Genomic DNA, 21,109 nt, shown 5'->3' with positions numbered 1-21,109 from the left:
AAGCTCAGATAATTACAGGAATCGTGGTCACGTCATTGTCATCTGTATTCATTTAACTTTGCTCTTGGTCTCTATTTGCGTGTATTGTTCACTATACAGGTAGTAAACAATCCAGAGAGTCCACTTTTCTTCTCTTATAGCCCAAATAAAAAGTGTCTACATCCTGTCAGGAGACAGAAAGTGGAAGAGAGAGGGAAGGAGAGAGGAGGAGAGAGGGAAGGAGAGGGGAGGAGAACTGGGCTCTTACTGGTGATAAGCACAAAAGCTCAGTGTTGACAGCTTTTCCGTGTCGCCCCTGAGCTTTGTTGGCCTTATTTACCATTTTTACAGATGGGTGTGTGGTGAGTTTGGGGGAAGGAGGTATGAGGGAAGGGGGGGGGGATTTAGCCCAAAGTGTGTAATTTGCCCAGTGGGAGGCAATTATAGTCCCATTGGCACTTTGATCTTCCCGATTGTGCATTTGACTGGCCGAGCAATCAAGCCCATTGAAAGGTGTCCCACCATGACCACCTTCTCTCTTTCTCTCTCTCATCTCTCTTTCTCCGGCGGCTCAATGCAGTCCCTGCCGCGTACAATGACACTTCTTAAGAGGGATTATCTTGAAAGGATGAGTGTAATTGATATACAGTGGCAGGGAAAAGGCCTGGGGTAAGCGGTGGGAAGAACTTCTGACCTCCTCGTCAACTGTTTCAGTGGTATGGCGCTTTTACATCAGTGTACAGATGATATATATGTGTGTGTGTGTATGTGTATATATATATATATATATATATATATATATATATATATATATATATATCTGTAGCAAAGCTTAACCTTTTTAAAATTTATTTAAAACCATTTAAAGTCACCATCCTTCCACTCCTTCCACTTTGGGTTTTACTTTCACAATTAAGTCATCGTTTCCATAGCAACCGCTCATTCGCAGGGAGGTCTAGGTCAGACGCGCCACGTAATTGAAGGCTAATAATCGCCTATTCGATAAAGTGTTGTTATTTAACACACACACACACACACACACACACACAAAAAGGTGTGATGGTTGATATGATGAAGTTTTATTTATGGCACGAGGTTCCCGTGTCAGTGATAAGGCTGCAAGTTTTCTGTCATCTTCAGGACAAAGGAAATTACGCACTGCAGTTTCCTTGTATAAATAAAAATTGTAATGATTGGTAAGATACTGTGGTATAAGAAGAATAAAACACTTCAGGACATGCTGTTATTGGAAAACAGTCAACTTCATGGTGGGAAGAGGAACTCAGCATGATAAAGGATGGAGGAGGTTTCCATTAATACTGTCTGTATTGTATGTGATAGTTGTTTTTTTGTTGTTTTTTTTGGGAGTGAATGAATTCTACATTTGTACATTTTACCCAGATGAGGATGGGTTCCCTTCTGAGTCGGGTTCCTCTCAAGGTTTCTTCCTCTTAAAACATCTTAGGGAGTTTTTCCTTGCCACCGTCGCCACTCAGTGGCTTGCTCAGTTGGGATAAATTTGCACCTTTAATATCTGTATACCATGTTGATATTTCTGTAAAGCTGCTTTGAGACAATGTCTATTGTAAAAAGCGCTATACAAATAAAATAAATAATAATAAAAAAATAGTACTGCTGTCTAATCAGACTAGACGATATGGGACAACTTTTGGTAATTATGCTCAGGCCAAAAAGAATGCTCCTTGAAAGAACACAGACATTTATATTTTACATGCTGGTACAATGTATATTATGCGAAAATAAAATCATTCTACGGGGTGAAACTACGAGCTCATCTTGTAATATTCCACTATATTATAATATATTCATGTACTGAGACAGAGCAAGTATGTATGGGGTTGGTGATGGTGATGCTCCATTTTCTACTGATAAGGTACCAGTTCTGGTTCTAGTTCGTCATCTCAAACCCTTCTGCAAACCATAATCCACCACAAAAGTCCAAATCTAGGGCGGCTCCTTCAGTTGATGCTGGTCTGAAATCAAGACGCGGTGATGTCATGGGCTTGGCGGCAAAGTCATTTTGTTGCCATGACAACACCACAACCGACTCGAGTGTGATTTTGAAAATTATCGTTGGAAAAAAAACCCCAAACAAACATCAAAATTAATATCCCGATGGTGAATTAATGGTGTGAAGAAGATATAACCACTTTACTGGCAATTCCAACAAATTACATGGGAGATACTTTGCTAATGCTAGTGCTAATGATAACAGAACTTTTTTTTTTTTTTTAAAGCAGCTACACACTCACAGGTAAACGCAATAAATACGCATCTCTCATCTTGTACACGGGTGTAGCTCTTGCCCGTGTATCAACACTGACCTTTGGATTGAGAAAATACCAAAGCTAGGGGTACAACTGTTTAAAATTCTCAATGATTGTCATGATATTATTGGCTTTCTTGATGACATCATAATTCAACTTTTAAACTCAAAATCCCAGCTGGTTATTAAAGAACATTTACTGGTTTACTGTAAAAAGCAGCAGTTTGTCAGTGGAGAGAGAGAGAAAAAAAGAAAAAGAAAGAGTCTGTTAATTTCTCCCCGTTATGTAGCCAGAGGTAAATAAAAGACCACCTTGTGTGTGATCTGTGTGAGTTTGTATATAATATAATATAATATAATATAATATAATATATTAAATCTGAGAACATTGTGCTCAAGAGCCCCATTAAAGCCGTAATCAGGACGTGTTGCACCTGCCAGGTGTTTCAGCACCACATGTTTACCTCCTTCCCTGTTGATAAACTCTGCACTCGTCTTGAAACAGCTGTGCTGCACTTTCAGGAACTCCTGACTCCTGAATCCGACACTGTACTACCATCCTGTGCCCACCAAGGATCTTGTGACTGCTCATAATTTGCCACTGTACTACCCTCCAGTGGCCAACAAGAAACTCCTGACTCCTTGTAATCTGACACTGTACTACCATCCAGTGGCCACAAAGGAACTCATGACTCCTTGTAATCTGACACCACAATACCATCCACTGGCCACCAAGGAACTTCTGATTCCTCGTAATCCGACGCCGCATTACGATCCGGTGGACACCAAGAAACTCCTTGTAACATGACACTGTCCTACCAGGCAGTGGACACCAAGGAACCCATGACTCCTTGTAATCTGACATTGTACTACCATCCACTGGCCACCAAGAAAGTCCTTGTAATATGACACTGTACTACTAGGCTGTGGACACCAAGGAACTCCTGATTTCTCATAATCTGACATTGTACTACCATCCACTGGCCACCAAGGAACTTCTGATTCCTCGTAATCCGACACTGCATTACCATCCGGTGGACACCAAGAAACTCCTCGTGATCTGACACTGTACTACCATCCAGTGGCCACTGAGGAACTCCTGATTTCTCATAATCTGACACTGTACTACCATCCAGTGGCCACTGAGGAACTCCTGATTTCTCATAATCTGACACTGTACTACCATCCAGTGGCCACTGAGGAACTCCTGACTCCTTTGTAATCTGACATTGTACTACCATCCAGTGGCTACTGAGGTACTCCTTATAATCTGACACTGCACTACCCAAAGATAACACTGAAGGAAGAAGGAAAGAAAGAAAGATGGATAGAAGGAAAGAAACATCTTAGTAATGTTTCATATGAAGTGAATGGTGTGAATGTTGTGAAATGGAGAAAAAAAAAAATTCCAGATAATTTTGACTGGCTGCTTTTACATTGAACCCCTCAGCACTGGGGACGAAAGGTGTATTTTTTTCCCCCTGTGTTGTGTGTGTTGAGTGCGTTACTCACCGGCATGCGGTATGAGGTGTGTGAGGTGAAGTGCACTCACCTGTTTGATGGGAATGGCCCTCCCACTGCCTATGCTGTCTGTTTTACACTCGGCGCTCTTTGCCTGCTCACTGGCTTTCCGCGACTGCAAAGAAACAAAACGAGTCGATCAGCGCAAAACAAAAACCCACCACAAGACGTGGACGTGAAAGTGGCAGGTGTAATATGAGTATGTGTGTGTAGATGGGGTGTGTGTTGGGTTGTGTGGATAAAAAAGGGGGCAAAAAAAAAGTTGTTTTTTTAAAAAAAAAAAAAAAGAAAGAAAGAAAAAAAAGAGCGCACAAGCCAAACAGCGCAACAGACAGCAGCACACTGAGCGTGCAGTTTAGAAATGCACAAACTACACACAGACAGGACACACACAACAATTATATACACACACAAAAAACCTTCTGTTGTTTGGGGGTTTTTTCCCCCAAAAAAAGTTTTGGCACCTTTTCTCTCATCACCATAGTCATTAACAAACCAGACAGACATATTCATAAATAAATAAATAAGTTCATTTGCTCCACGTCTTCTCTAACGGCGTCTCTCCGCAAACAGCCCTGAAACTCTGCTAGCAACTTTCACAAACAATCAAGGAAGTAACACGGTTAGGGTTAGACAATAAAACAAGCACTGTTTTAATTGGATCATCAACAATTAAAGTGAAATATTTTAGCGTTGGACCCTGGAGCCGTCCCTGGAAGAGTGGGGGAAATGTTAGGAAGCAGGTTAATTATTATTTATTACTTTATTTTTTTATACCAAAAAAGAAACCAAGAATATATAACCTCCCCAGAAAAAAAATAAAATAAAATAAAATAAAATAAAACAAAGAAAAATGATAAAATCACACACGTTATGAGTCCTCTCTCTCTCACACACACACACACACACACACACACACACCAGACAAACGAGATGAAAGACGCTCATTCACAAAATGGAAATATCAATAGAGAAACAAGAGTCCAAGCACACACAACACAATCATATTAATTTTTAAAATTTTATTTATCTTTTTTTTGCTTTATATATATATTTATATATATATATATATTTATGTACAGACACCATACAAATCAAGTCACAGGTTCACTTGGAGAGAATCGGCAGGCCGAACCACACGGTGCAGTTCCGACGAGGACGACAGAGGCGCTGTTTTTTTTTCTTTTTCTTTAATAGATATACTCATATATCTATAGAATATACTTTCTATTGAATACCATTGGTAAATAAATTTCAATACAAGATATACGGCAGTCTATCATTTTTTTTTCATCTGCTTTTATCATGGTCATAGAAATGACTGTAACAGTTTATCCTTCCACAGCTTTCTGAGCAAACAGTTAATAAATAAATAAATAAATAAAATGAACAAAGAATTAAAAAAAAAAAAATTATTATAACAAACTCGATTAGACACTACATTCATACAAATCAGTGCAATCCACACCATTTTATTTCTCAGTTTTTAACCCCTGTGCTCTGTTTTATGAAGGCCTTCATAAGATTTTTTTTTTTTTCACACTCCAGCTTAAGAGCATGTGAACAAAGTCTGGGGAAAAGGAAGGGGAAAAAAAATAAAACAAAACAAAAGAAAAAAAAAAAAACAACCTGCAATGCCTCATTGATCACAGTTGGCATTACATTCGGCTGGATTTGAGTTCGGACGCACGAGTTGATTCATGCCGAGCGTTTATAAAAAAAAAAAAAGTAAAAAAAAAAAAAAAAAAGTTTGTTTTCCAAGACAACTTTGTCACCAGTGTCCGAAAGAGGAGTGTGAAAAAAAATGTCCCCCTATCCATTGTCAATCATATTGCATTACCCACATCGTCCACTTTGAAAACGAGACAAGGTGAAAACCGATCCAAATAAAAGAAAACAATAGAGAAAGCAAGGGAAAAAAAAGAAAGAAAGAAGAGGAAACGCAAAACAAACAGATAGTATCTTGGCATGTCTTTTAGAGTCCTTGCTTGCGGCAAAAAAAGGCATCGTGATGTCATGAGTTCAGTCCTTGTTTGGGGGGTTAAAAAGCGTCTGAGGAGAAATGAGAAAGCAGTCGAATACGCGGAAAGGGGAGGGGCTTCAAGCCGAATCAATTTGATGCGATTTAATGAAGTTCGTAAGTTTAAGAGTCTTTAACTGGCTGGCATGGGACATGTCCAAGAAAGCCATGATGCATTACCCACAGTGCACTGGGAGCAGGAGACAGGGAGAAGGACACTAAGGGTAAAGCAGCATGCTTGTGTGTGTGTGTGTGTGTGTGTGTGTGTGTGTGTGTGTGCTGTATGCATGTATATATATGTGTGTGTTTGAGCTGCTGAAGAATATTTTGTCGTCACACCGACACACAAGGGCCCTTTCAAAGGGTTCTGCAAAAGGAGCCCTTTTTGTTGGAAAAGAGACTGCAAATAGTGACAGGTTGACACTCACGGGACAGATCAAGTCCCGCTCTTTCAGTACATTTCTTGTTGGTGTTTTTTGTTTGTTTGTTTTGTTTTGTTTTAAGGCCTGGAAGGGGAAAATATGAAGGATCAAAACACGAAAAATGAAAAAGATGATAAGCGAGGACTGGCTCAAGGAGTGAAATGACAGATGGCGAAGGAATTAATGAAGGAAAGAAAAAAAGAAGAAGAAGAAGAAAAAAAGGATGAGAACCCCTTTCCCCTTTCCCCCTCTGTACTTTCACACATAAATGACGTCGTACCAATGAGGAACGTATTGGTGGCGGTTCCTTAAGTACCATGGAAGCACTGAGTGACTATTGGTGTCCTTTGCTGACATCTAGTGGCACAAAACTCACATCACTCATACACAAGCACACAAGCACACACACTCTCACACAGGTAATGGAGGGATGGAATATATGGAATACTAATAATTGTGAGGGGGAAAAAAATGACCTAGAGAGTGATATAATTTCGTGTGGTCGCTTCAAAAATCAATCAACTTCCCTTCGCTTTTAGGTCTTGGTTTGATATGCCATTGAAAAAAAAAACAAAACCATAATAAATTTGTTTTGTATGTTTACGCCAATGTTAATTTGCTAAGCACTAATTCATTCTTGTTTCCCAAGGTCGAATTATGCACCATAATCTTTTGTCTGTCCCTTAATTAATTATGTACCGTAAATGTATTACGGCAGCATGTTTATTAAGTACCGTAATTAATTATGTACCATAAATCAACTGCCTCAGCATATTAATTCTTTACGCGCTATAATGACGTACTTGTGGCAGCGGGGGCGTGGCCGAGCATCAGAAAGGACAGAATGATGTGGGCGGGCTGAACCGGTATATAACCAGTGACTGTTCTCACCTGTGTGACTGTTTTTCCTCTTCGCAGTTTTCCCTCGAGCGGTGAACTGTTGGGATCGATACTTTCGAGTTTCTTGCAGTTTATGAGACGCCCGCTGAAAAGCACTCACGCTAAACAATAGGCTTGTGTCCCGAGTCCCCCCCACCACCACCACCACCCACCTCTCTGAATACACACACACACTCACACATACACACATCTACACTGGTGCCGAAACCCGGATCCTCGATGCTGCCACAGTACTGTAAATTAAGTACCTTCCATATTATTTCCTTACGTAATGTAAGTCATTTCGCATCGTAAATGAGTTACAGAACGATCGGAACTAATTAAACACGGTAATTAATTATGTAACATCAATTAATTACAGTACTTTGTTAATTGCCGTAATAAATTATGTGCCATAACTACCTCGTATTTGCCAATCAATAGACATACCAAAGGTACCAAAGACGGACTCGAGGGCATCAATACCCTGAACTGTACAATTAAGTACTGTTGACTCTTGACAAGAGTGTCAAACAGGACTTATTGAAATCTAAGATTTTGAGACCACACACGTATCAGCGGATATCTTTTGCTTTCTAAAGAAAAGCGCATAGATTTCGACAGCTCGGCTTTTTTTGTTGTTTTTTTCAGTCATTAATACAAAAAAAAAGTATGAGATCTTAATAAGGCCACTCTTTTAAGTGCAGCTGTGAAAGAACTTTAATTAAAACAAAAAAGGAGCAAAAAAATGGATGGATGGGTAGGTAGTTTGACAGAATGGTGGGTCATGCCCGTTGGTGGAAACTCCCAATTGGTGATCACCGTTTAAATCACCAGCGATGCAGAGGTCACGATTCTTGCGTGGTACGAGCACCTCTTCTCCAGTTGCGCTGGAATCTTTTGTCGCTTGAAGAAGAAGTTGGAGACCTTGCACCCCCCCTTTTTTTTCCTTTCCACTTCCTACCTCCCTTTATCCCTCCCCTCCCCCCCTCCATGTCGTTGCTCCTCAGAAGGTCATGAGCTGGAACTTGCGTTCGCTCGGCCACTCGGGCACCCAGACGGGGTAGGTGGCGTGCTTCGGCTCCGCGGGCACAGGGTTTGACACTACCTATCAAGGGAGGGAGGGAGAAAACAGGACAGGGGAGCTAGCACGAGAGCCGCCAATCATCCTCCAGGGGCCTTCTGATTGGAGGACAGGTGGGAGGGGAGTTGGGCCTGAATGGACTGGGGCTGGTCTTGATTGGTTAGACTGGAGGATGAACAGGGTGCTAGCAAAAGTGTGTCCCTGTCTTTTCCTCCAGCAGAAAGCCCGCTAGGCGAACGTCTGTTAAAAGTGAGAAGAGAAGGGTGGGGGGAGGGGCTTGGCGTTGATTGGTTGATTTGACGCTGTGGCAGGAGGGGGTGGGGGCGGGGCAAAGTGAAAGACGTTTTCTTAAAAGAGAAAACTTGCAACATGCAAATGTGTCTAGGAAAGTTTTCCCTTTGTGTAAAACATTAACAGTTTAATATAGAAAGTAAAGGGCTCCGGAGAATTGAAAATAAAAGGAAAACAAAGCGGTTGTGAAGCAGGAAAAAAACAAAAACGCCGTTTTCCTCATTTCATATCATCAGTTCTAGCCTTTTCTTAACGATTTAAAATCTCTGAAGATTTCTAGCAGCTGTGATTCAGAGCAACTGGACTTGGGACATCATCTTTGGGCCTTTTTCCATGCCACAAAGTACTTTTCTCCCCCATGGGTCACCAGCCCAGTACTAGCGATTCTCAACATTGGCACCAATGAGACCTAATGGTACTCAGTGTTGGGGCTAGTGCGACACAATATACAGACAAACGAAGGGGGGAGGGGAAGGGGGGAAAAGTCAAAACAGTCTGGTTTGTGCAATCAAAACCAACATTGTGCTACTGTATTTCTCAATCTACATAAATGTTTAATTATTTTTTTTTAAATAATACATGAGTATCTAAAGTGTACAGTTCACAAATACATTGTGTTTCTAACATTCTCACCATCATTTTTTGTTGTTTAGTACCAGTTAAAAACTTTTTATTTGTTTGTTTCAGCTGATAAAATCTGGTTAAACAGACAGCTGATAGAAAATCTGGGCATTTCTTTCAATGACATGTTGTCAAGACTGTTAAAGCTCCACTGGTTCCAGTTTGGGGCAGTTCTACAGTGCCATGTCAGGATGGTATCGGCATGTTGTTAAAGGAAAAAAATCAATGTCTGGATGGACGTCAGCGCAAGAGATACCGTTACCACCCTGAAATTGAATATTTTCCAATAATCGCATGTCCTAAAATGTTTTATTTCTCTTATACCCCAGCAATTTGTCAACGATTACAATTTTGTATTTATTAAAGAACGACTCGTTGTACGTTTTATTCCTTTACGGTTACCTTTAACATCGTCAAACATCCCACCAAACAAATAGTTCCTGTTATTACTTACGTTGTAGCAGCTATAACCAGTCGTTCACTCACTAGCCTCTCTCTTTTTTTTAAGCTAACGTGCAAGTTGTTACAACAGAAAGGAACCGGGAACTGTTTTTTTTTTTTTTGTCTCACACTGGGGAATTATCTACTTATGTGTAACTTTGACATCTTTACATAAATTCAGGAACGTCTTGAAGATGAGACAAGTCCAGTTGCTATGATTTACTACTGCTAGGCAAGTGATACATTTTGCTATGGAAAGCTTGCTTTCAAGGACGGCTTTGGTAAGACTGAGCTCAGTGGCTCCCTCTGGTGTTCGCAAAAAAGTATAGAGTCCTCTAAGTGCAGATCTGCAAACAGCCCCTCTGCCATCGCTGTTTATTTTAAACCTGTTTTGTTTCAGGATTTGAATGAACATAGTGTTGACCCAAGGTCATATATATATATATATATATATATATATATATATATATATATATATATATATATATATATATATATAAAATTCCCAACTTTATCTCAATTCTCAACAATGTAACTATTATTTAAGGGAATAAACAAGTGCTTGGAAATCGATTGGCAAAGACCGGTCAGAGAGCACGGGGAAAACTTGCCACGTGAAAATTAGAGAATGCGAAAAATGAAATCAGGACTAATAGTATCAATTAATTAATTTGCAAAACTTGGAGTCAATATGTTCAAAGAGTCAGATCTCAGAACGAACTCTGATTTTTAAAACCGTGTAAAATTGCATGTGCATCGCAATCGCGGATTCACGGTTTATGAGATGCGAGTGTTTTTACGGGAGCGATTCTGCGTTTAAATAACGCAAACGAATCTTCAACCTTTCGTATATTGTCTAGCAACAACAAAAAAATTTTTAAAAATGTAAAAATTGTGTGGCAATAGTCCATAATCATTTCATTTTTACTTAAAAAATAAAATATTGAGGCAGAAGCAACTTAACGTCAAATTTAAAAATACAATTCCACAGAGCTGCTTCACTTGGTGTAAAAAAACGGAAATTATTATTATTATTATTTTGACCTGAACAGAACATAAGGGCTAATAGCGGTTAGTGTGGCGCGATGGAGCTGTTTGGAGGCCTACAGTTAAGAAGGTGCTCTTACTATCTTTCTAGTTCTCTCTCTCTGTTTCTATCTATCTCTCTGTCCCTCTCAGTAGTGCGAGTGTGTGGTGCTCTGCATCAGCTGCCTCATACTTACTGTGAAGATGTTGGAGCGGCGTTTGGACTGCTTGCGTATGGGCGTGGGCGTGTTTGAGGCAGCGATGGTCTCGATGCGCATCTCCCGCTGCCCCATGCTGGGGGTGGAGGGCACTGAGGAGGAGTAGTCACTGAATGGCGCGCCCCCTCCGTTAGCAGCCTGGGAGAGACAGAGAAAGAGAGAGAAAAAGAGAGAAAAAGAGAGGAGGAAGGACAGAGGGAAAGGCAGAAAAAGGAGAGGACAGAGAGGCAAGGAGACAGAGAGAGGGAGAAAGAGAGAGACAGAGAGAGAGAGAGAAAAGCAGACACGGAGAGAGAGAGGGAGAGATGGAGAAAGAATAGCAGGAATGAAGACACCAAGAAATAGTAAGGGGCAATAGGAAGAACATGAGCGTGACAGAAGTAGAGAGACATAAATAGAGAGAAGGAGAAAAAGAGTGAACAGGAGGAAGAAAGAAATCAACATGGTGAATGAACGAGAGTGCCAGAGATTGAGAGACACAGGGAGAAAGGAGAGATTAAAATAAATAAATCATTTTTTCATTTATTGCCGGTTATTTTGTCGTCTGGAGAGAATACCACAACTGAGCCTCTTTCTGTAATGTCTGAAAGCTAAAGACGCGTTTAGATCGAAGATGCCTTCTCGTGACCATCGCAAAACACTCATTTGTATTTCCGCAACCTATTTTATGGCGATTTAGACGAACGTTTGGGGATAATATCTTGAGAAATCCATCCACGACCAAGTGTTAACCTCCTCCTTTTTTCATTTTCGACGGCTTCAGACTTTTGAAAAATGTTATTTCACAGTATGCCCCTCATTAATATTCATTATTTTATGCATGAAATCTTTCTGACCTACTGTGTCATTGCCTCTGACGCAAAATATGGAGCGAAAGGCAACAATATTGTAGAAGACTGAAGAGTTGAAGAGAAATAAACAAAAAAAAAAAGAAGAAAAGATACATCTTTCTCATGCATAATTTGTTTTTATAGGGGTGCCAATAATTTTGGAACACTTGTTTTCGAGAACAAAACCACACTTTTGGAAAAGAGTGTATCTCGCTGTTTAGATTTGATTTGAACAATTGCGTGTTTGGTTTTTTTTTTCTTCTTCATTTTGTTACATCTGTTTTGCACATTACTATAAAAGGTGCCAATAATTTCGAATCGACTGTAGATGGATTTCATCTTGTAGCTAGATTAAAGCGCATGTTTGTTTTTTTCTACGCACAGCCAGAGCAGCCACTCTTTAGCGCCTTCTATAGACTCTACACAGTTTAATTGTTTTTTTTGTTTTTTTTTGACAAGGCTCTCACTGGCTCAACTACCACCACCGTGCTTCACTTTTAAAAAGATTTTTCATTTGTAATTATTTTTCAAACTGTATTGATTTTTTTACTATTGAATTATCCATTTCAATATTATGGGATGTTTTGTGCAGATTCATATCAAAACAAATAATTCCAATTATACTACAATATGCAAAATGTGGGAAAATTTCAAGCAGGGAGAATACTTACGCAAGATGCTGTACTTAAAATATTACAAGTTCTATAAGAATATTTGTCGTGAGTGTGTCCGAAATGTTTTTCTCGGATCCCTGCTCGAGTCGAGGTTGGGCTCACCTGGTTGAGGTGTACGGAGGGAATGGCCGCGGAGGGGACGGACGTGTGGCTAGGCGAGTTTGGCAGAGATTTGCACGGCCCGATGGCCAACTGCTGCTTCTTCCTCAGTGCCACCACCTTCTGAGCGACTGCGGACACATATGCGGATTCACACGTTATCACAGTGCAAAACATGCGATACAATCACAATGGCTAGGCTCATAGAAAGTGAAAAGTAAAGAACAAACGTTTTCCTTTGCTAATTTACTGGTGTAATTGTGCTTGTTATGGTATACACTAGGTTCAAATAGAAGCAGCACATAGGAAGTCATTTACTGTCCGAAGTAATAATTATGGACATTAATGAACATAAATCCTCTCAGACATCCTGTCAGGTTAACGCATATTAGCTAGCTGGCTAGAGTTACTAGCAAAGTAACTATGAATATTCATATAACTTAGGCTAAATCCTCTTAGATACTCTGTGAGGTTAGGGCAAGTAAGGGAACTCATTAATGTTAGTAAAGAAGAAATATAACACGCTAAATCTTATCAGGTACTCTGTCAGGTTAGCTCATGTTAGCTAGCGGGGTAGATTTAGTAGTGAAGATTAAAAATCCTCTCAGATATTCTGTCAGGTTAGCATATTAGTTAGCTGGCTAGCGTAAATGAAGATTATTCATATTTTTATTTATATAAACACACTAAATCCTAAATGTGTTAGCACATGTTAGCTAACTAACTAGTATTGCTATTGGTAAAATTGATGAATATTTAGAAATAAAGCTTAAATCCTCTCAGATATTCTGTCATGTTAGTGCACGTTAGCTAGCTGGCTAGGGTTACTAGTGAAGATTATGAATATTTATGCAACTTAAACTTGAATCCTCTCAGATATTCTGTCAGGTTAGCATGTTAGTTAGCTGGCCAGTGTTGGTGAAGATGATTATTCATATTTATCTGAGGAGGCTGGTCCACAGAGGCAGAGGAGGATGCACCTTACTATTTTTGAGTGGCAAGTGGGAGATAAATAAATAAATACATAAATAAATAAACAACCAAACAAACAAAAATATACATATATTTTTAATTTTAAAAAAGTGTAATTGGTTTTAACAAACCATTACCAAATCTCAGTATCATTTTTAAGTAATTTCTTTCTTCTTTGGAAAAAAACACATGATTGAAATTCTGATAAAAATGCCCCAACAGCGACACCTGCAGGCCAAGGGGAAATGGCAGGCTGTCAATAGTCTTTTTCTCCCCTCATGCTAATCTGTAATTGGCCAAAAGCAGGTAAAATGATGCTCCAATAGAGTTCCTCCTCCCTAACCAATCAACAACCACAATACAAGATTGACATCGCGTTCGTCCAATGATAATTTCCCAATTTCATCTTCAAGTCTCTACTCTCTATTGTACGTGATTGTGACGAACTGGTGGTAAAGCGACTCTTTCTAAGACGTGGTCTGCAATTTGGTATGTACAATATTGCTGTATCGTCGTATTACTGTATGATTATTTGTACAAAGCTAGCCAACTTGTGTACAAGAACCAATTCTAGCAGTAAAATGGATAAATATTTAGAAATAAAGCTTAAATCCTCTCAGATATTCTGTCAGGTTAGCATATTAGCTAGCTGGCTAGTGTTACTAGTGCAGATAATGAATGAATAATGAAAGATTATGAATATTTATGCCACTTAAACCATTTCAGATATCCTGGATAGTGTTAAAGATGATAAATTATATATTTTACACACACACACACACACACACACACACACACACACACACACACAACACACACTACACACTAAATCCTCTCAAATTCTCTGTAAGGTTACCTAACTGTCCAGTATAGTTAGCATTAAAATGTATGAATATTTAGAAATAAAGCTTAAATCCTCTCAGATATTCTGTCAGTTTAGCATATTAGCTAGCTGGCTAGTGTTAGACTTGCAGCTCTGAGGAATACTTTTATAGTTAGTTAATATTGCTGTACCCTCATACTACTGTATTAAAAATTTGTACAAATGTAGCCAACTTGTGTAAGATAACACATTTTGTCAGTAAAATTGATAAATATTTAGAAATAAAGCTTAAATCCTCTCAGATATTCTGTCAGGTTAGCACGTTAGGTAGCAGGCTAGTGTTATCAGTGAAGAGTAGGGATAGTTACCTCATGTTAGCTAGCTGGCAAAAGGAATACTTTTATTTGGCTAGAATGCTTCCATTTGAAAATGTATCCTTAAAATGTTTTTATTTATTTTTTAAAAATCTTCTGAATGAAAACGTCCAGTATAACATTGTGTTATCACATTACTGAGGTAAATCCTGGAAATGTTTATCAGTAGTTTATTAATAGCTATAATTGCATATTTCCTTTATGTCACTTTTTTTTGTTGTTGTTTGTTTATGTTCATCGTCATTAAGCACTTTATCTTGGTCAGGGTCATGAACCTTGAGTCAGGAACACTGGGAACATTCATTTTAAATTTAAAAAATGATTTTATATCATTTCTTTACTAAAGCCCATGGGAGGCACACGCCAATGAGACATCCAACCACTAGAGGGTGTACTAACCCCACATATCATCATATCCCACCCATACACTGCGGCATATCAACACAAAGCCCCATTAAACTTCAGGAGACGCCGGTCGTCCATCATAACACGCATTATTCCCTATAATTAATTAATTAGTTAATTATTCCAACAGTTAAATCCGGCATCGATTTGAACTGCTCTGTGCACAGACATGGAGAAATATCTCGTCTTTCTCTGCAGCTACGTAATGCCTTTAAACCCCATGGTGCATTTATTACTATTTATTATTTATTTTTTTATTTTTTACAATTTTTATTAAACATGTTCTTCCCTAGAAGCTCATTTATCATGTACCTCAACCGGTATCCATTTTAAACTTAGGAACGGTACAGGAGATTGGGGTAAAAATGCAGTCGAGGCACCGAGAACGAGGGAATTAGTTGCAGCATAAGCGCTCTACTGTTATGAGACACCAGAAGATTGCAGACGGATAATTACTGCCGACGAGCGCATACGGAGAGCGGGGAAAATAGAGAAATAAGTAAGCGATTAGAGCCTGCCGTCAGTCTGAATGCTCTGGAGTGTACATCAAATACCTTCTTTTAATTATTTCAAGCGCAGCCTAAGGACTCGATTAAGCGTGGCGAAGAAACGCTAGCCATCACCGTCCAGCTTAGCCATAAAGAAATACAGAGAGGAAGCAGGCACGATGAGATCGGAGAGCACGCCGGTAAACTTCAGCAGTTAAAACAAAGCGTCATTTATTTATATATATATATATATATATAATATAAAAAACCTGGGCACGAAGGTATTATTATCTCTAGAATGACGGTGCTTATCTGGGATCAGCAAGTTCCTGGCCATTAAATCATATTAGCAAGGACATAAAAAAAAAAAAAGTAAAAAGGAACCAGGATTAGTGGTCTTACTCCGAAAACAGGTGGAAAGACTAGGCTATAATTCCTACGTGAAGACTATTATTATTTATGATTTATAGCTGTGTGTGTGTCAAAACTCCTAAGTGTTATTTTGGAGTTACAAAGAGGAAGCTAGAGACGGTGGAGACCGTAGAGACGACGCCAGTAAAAGAAATCCAAAGATGCCTGCTCAGAGCCAATCAAATCCTCATCTTTATTTATTTATTTTTTTAAAGTGCTACGCAAATGCTTTAGCTCACTAGAACCGTTCACCACCGTGCTTCACATTATTTTGCAATCTGTTGATTTTTCCACAGCGCTACAATAATATGGGCTAATTTTTGTGTAGGTTCACAACATATAATCCCAGTTAAGTCCCAGGATGGTTGAGCGGTATGAATATGCAATATGCAAGTCAGCGTTATTTACAGATAAAACAAGGTTCGATAAAAAGGATTTCTGCTGTGAGCATGTTTTTTGAAGGATCTGAGCTTCACTGGTCTCATCGCGGTTACATTTGGGTGTCTCACCATCCTGGAAGACTCTCTCCACATTGAGGCCATACGTGGAGCAGGTCTCGTAGTAGGTGGAGCGCTTCAAGTCGTTGGAGAGCTTGCGGGCACGAGCGTCATCGATTACTCGCGGGTTGGTGGCACTGATGGCATCTTGACAGAGGCGAGAGAAAGAAGAACACATAAGGGCACGTTCAGCATGTTTTTGGGAAACCGCGAGCTCGTCGACACCGGGGTTTTTCTTGTGTACCGAGAACAACGGGGCGCTGGAGGTTGGTTTAAATTTGTATGAGGGTGGTGTTTAATAATGGAAAAACAGAGAACAGGTGGGTCGTGACTCACCCTGCGTGCCCACCAGCACCATGGGCACCTCAGCCGTGTTCCTGTAGCTGGACAGGCGCAGAAAGTAGTTATAGACAGTCTGGAAACTGATCTCGTCCTCCAGGCTGAAGACGAACACCACGGCGTCCACCCAGGCGGCAAACTGAGCACACGGGTGAGCAAACACAAGATTTTATCTGGAAACCTAGTCAAGATCGTGTACACATTTAATCAATCGTGTCTCCTTCACTGCAGCAGAAGATACATATTGATGAAACCCTGGTTAGCATGTGAAGGAGCATTTCCAGAGGCCATGACCACAATGTTAGCATACTGGAAATACAGCTAATCATTTATTACCATAATGCAAAGCCCATAATAGAAGTACACCTACGAAGAAGCGCTAATCATTCATTAGCATGATAAAAGAACAGCTATTTACCCATTACCATAATGTAAGAACAGGTAATCATTCAACAGGTAATCATTCATTCAACAGCTTGTAGTTCATTACCGCAGTGGAAAACATTCCTACACTGCAAGAGCAGCTAATCGTTTATTACCATGAAGAAAGGACAGGTACTACGGTATTCATTACCATAACGCTAGCTTAATTGAAGAACAGCTAATGGAGGTAACAGAAGCTGAAATCACTCGCCCTATTCCACCAGGAGGCTCGCTCGCAGAACAGTTTCCATCAGCGTCTCCACCCCCGCTGTTCCGCCGCGAGCCTCCGGCGCGTGTAATTAAGACGAGCCGTCGCAGGCTGTGTATCATTTTTGAACCAGGAAAACAGGGACCAGAACGAAATGTGCCCCGGAAGACGGCATGGAACGAGCGCCCAAAAAATCCATCATTCCTTTTGTGGGGCCGCTCGCCTCGTTCCCGACGTCGCCGTGAGCCAAATCCAAACGAGGACCGGGCAAGTGCGGTTTCCCGAAATCTCCCAGAGGTCATTTTAATTCGCCGCACATCTTTCAACCGTTCACGTGCATTTAGTGCCGAAAGCAATTAGCGACGGACTGCGATCGAAGCCTGGTAATGGCGTTCCTTTATAACGAACGCGCTGCCGAGGGGCTTGTAAACGGCTCCCTTTTTACAAATTTGACCAGCTGCTGACGCATTTCACCGAGAGGAACCTTCATGCTTAAAAGGAGAACACGCAGAATATATCTGCCGTATGAAATATTTGTCAGGTCGTTCGCGGTTCTACGAGACGACGAGTCTGATGGCGCTGGAAGCTGAAATGTTTTAGCAGACTATGGCGGTGAGAGAGCATCACTCTCTTTAGGTACAGAAAAAGCGAGGGCTAAGACCCGCTGCACCACCGTCAGCAGGTAGTCCAACGGCATCGTGGGTAACGTAGGGAAACTGTTCACCAAGAGACATTTAAAGCAAAACGCCAAGACTTTCATCATTTCATTTCATTCAAGATCACATGTAAATATTTAAAAAATGATTACGTCGTTCTATCATAGTCGTACCTGAAGCTCAGGAGGTCCTCCTTCGTCTCGGATTAGCAGCAGGTAGCTCTGTCCATCCACCACAATCTCCTTTTTAAACCTTCCTCCTGTGACAGAGAGTACAGCAGGCAGAGGCAGTATTACATTCGAGTACCTGACCGACACGGCTAAAAAGTGATAGCTAGCATAACGTAACATATCGCGAGCTAGTTAGCTTTAGTACAGACTGAACCAAACAAACAAGCATTGTAAATATTGTGCCAGCTGTTGCGCCCCATCCTCACTTCAGGCGTCAAATCCAGCTCGCGTCTTTAGTTTCTCGCGATAGGTGACGTAGCGAACTAGCAAGAAACATTTGGTGTTCACGCATAACCGCGTGATTCATCCGTGTACGAGAATTAACTTGACTAGTAAAATAAATAAAACGTTCTCCGTGGGCGTGTGTATTATAGCATGTGGTGGGATTTCGAATGACAAATGTGGACCGATTTCTCCACCTTGATGATAATAATAATAATAATAATAATAATACATTTTATTTATAGAGCACCTTTCCACAGCTCAAGGACACATTACATTCTGATTAGAGACGCACCGATACTAAATCTCTCAGCCGATACGATAAGCGATTATTCAGAGTGATATCGGCCGATACCGATAGTTCTGCCTTTTATACCCTCTTTTAAATGAATAATAATTAATTCCACAATTGTGAAGAAAACCCAAATAAAAACTTTATTCTCTCCATTTCAGCAAGTTGTTTCACAGTAACTGGTCTCATAAACAGAAAACACATTACTCTAATTAACATCAACACATGAACTCAACTCTGAAGATTAAAGTAAAATTTTATTTTAACTTATTGAATGTTATTAATTCCTATTAACATTGACTGAATTCTAAAAAAAACCTGTTAGTCTCACATTCACGCTCCACAGACACAAGCATTTCTACTTCATCACTGACATCAAACTGGTCATATATAATATACACTTTTTTTATATATTAACATTAACTGGATATGAAATACAAACACATTTTGATATATAATAAATCTACAAATATATTTGTTTCTGTGCAGTATATACACTTGTCATTTAAATCTTTCAACGGTGTACTGGCCCTTTAATTAAAGGCAAAAAAATTCATTAGGCTCGACGCCGAAACTCGCGCTTCACTGCTGCTCACTTCCAGTGTAACATGTTATCCGTGCAGAGATTACAGAAATTACACACTGCAGTTTTGTCATTCCACACAAGAGACATCTTTACACACAGCACGAAATCGAGGTGTTTTCCCGCCCTCTTTTGATTGACAGAATATAATATATAAGGATATAATCGGCCCTGAACATCGGATGTCTTTAAATTATCGGCCCATAGGGTGAAAAACTGCACATGGGTGCATCTCTAATTCTGATATACGATGGGCGGGGTTACTCGCTTGTTTGTAATTCTTATTAAGACACATGGTGTAATGAAGTCTAGAGCCTTGGAAAACATGCTTATTATACAGTATGAAATAGTTTCCTCATCTGCTGCGATACAAATCCAGCCCCCCCCCCCACACACACACAAAAAAACCAACCAGATGGCGCACACACTCAACGCTATCATTTATTCAGGAGCCTTTTTCATCCCTTTATTTGCTACTTTTCCATCATGCCAGGAGGCAAGTCTTTTTTCCCTCACCCTTTGTAGAAAGCTAAATAAGCAGACTATTGCTATTCTACATGGACATGAAAATTGGGGTCAGAACCTCAATCAGGAACCACTGCAGAGAGCACTGCAAGGTTTGGAATTACATTCCTGTTGCCATAATCGTGTTCTCCCGCACTTAGAGCTCAGGGCCAGCAACAGATCAGAGTATAACGAATACGATCCGATCGCGTTTCCAGCACGTAAATGCGGAATTTCCAGATGTTCCAGCAAGATACGAGGGTCAATTGAAATTTTGCATGCCTCTTATTCTTGTTTCTAGAGACGGCATGGTCCGTGCTGTCGCAGCCGCTCCACATTAAAGCTCAGCGTATTACGATGCTTTTCTGTTCAACACGGTTGTAAAGAGCGGTTCAAACGCATTGATGCCAGCCCTGAAATTCTCCCATGCAGCTTCGCATATAGTGTGTATACACACACACACACACACACACACACACGATTTCCTAGTGAGGCAGAAGGAATCTGATTTCTGTAGTCGATATCTGTTTCGTGTAATTGCGGTCGCAAGGAACGTCTTAATAACACCAGCAGATAATTATCATCTGGCTGAGAGGGCAAATCCTAACATGTCGGCTAAAGGCAAGCCCGATCTCATTCGCTCAGCCCTGCCTTAAAAAGAAAAAAAAAAAATTAACACGTTCCACAAAATTGGTGCAAGCAATAATAATAATAATAAATTAATGGATCAGCGCTCAAGAGCTAGACTGTTTTGTTCCCCCCAATCCACCTTTCACTCACGAAGCCCGTGGATTGAAAACACAGTTTAGACCTTGACACAGCAAAAACAGCCCACAATCTCTGCCTGACCCTCAGTTGCTATAGCAACACCGCAGCCGGCGAATCGGAACGCCCGTCACCGCAGCAGCAAATCCACGGGAAGATCAGATCAGAGTAACAGCAATATTCGTTAATCAAGCCGTTTCTGTGACGGTTTACAATAGAGTTAATCGGGCAGCTCGAAGGTTCCGAGTCCACAGCTTATAAAATACATCCCCGCTGTTACTATTAATAATATTATAAGCTGTTAAATCTGTGAGAAAACAGAAAACTGCATGAAGCACTGCTGAACATTCTCGCCAGTCATAAATGATAAAATCATCTGGGCGCAGACGCTGGCTGAAACAAGCCGAACATGGTTTTTTATAGAAAATATATAGAAAACGGGATGGGGTGGGGTAATGAAGCGGCATTACTGTTAACATCACGTATAAAGTGTTTTATTCCTCTCGCGCCGATGCAATATACGAA

General features: G+C 40.2%; 1 protein-coding gene across 2 annotated transcripts in view; it reads right to left on the bottom strand.

The window, feature by feature from the left end:
- agap3 (ArfGAP with GTPase domain, ankyrin repeat and PH domain 3) overlaps positions 1-21,109 on the bottom strand; it is an 84,217-nt gene that overhangs the window by 48,509 nt on the left and 14,599 nt on the right. For both annotated transcript variants that reach the window (XM_053612393.1, XM_053612306.1), the window contains exons 4-9: positions 18,162-18,247; positions 16,699-16,840; positions 16,375-16,509; positions 12,396-12,523; positions 10,769-10,927; positions 3,819-3,902 (exon numbers count right to left, since the gene is read on the bottom strand). In XM_053612393.1, coding sequence (XP_053468368.1) covers positions 3,819-3,902; positions 10,769-10,927; positions 12,396-12,523; positions 16,375-16,509; positions 16,699-16,840; positions 18,162-18,247 — 734 coding nt within the window. The remainder of the gene's footprint in view (positions 1-3,818; positions 3,903-10,768; positions 10,928-12,395; positions 12,524-16,374; positions 16,510-16,698; positions 16,841-18,161; positions 18,248-21,109) is intronic.

Source organism: Ictalurus furcatus, chromosome 1, assembly GCF_023375685.1.
Source record: "Ictalurus furcatus strain D&B chromosome 1, Billie_1.0, whole genome shotgun sequence".
Classification (NCBI taxonomy): domain Eukaryota; kingdom Metazoa; phylum Chordata; class Actinopteri; order Siluriformes; family Ictaluridae; genus Ictalurus; species Ictalurus furcatus.
This window is presented reverse-complemented; position numbering and strand designations above follow the sequence as displayed.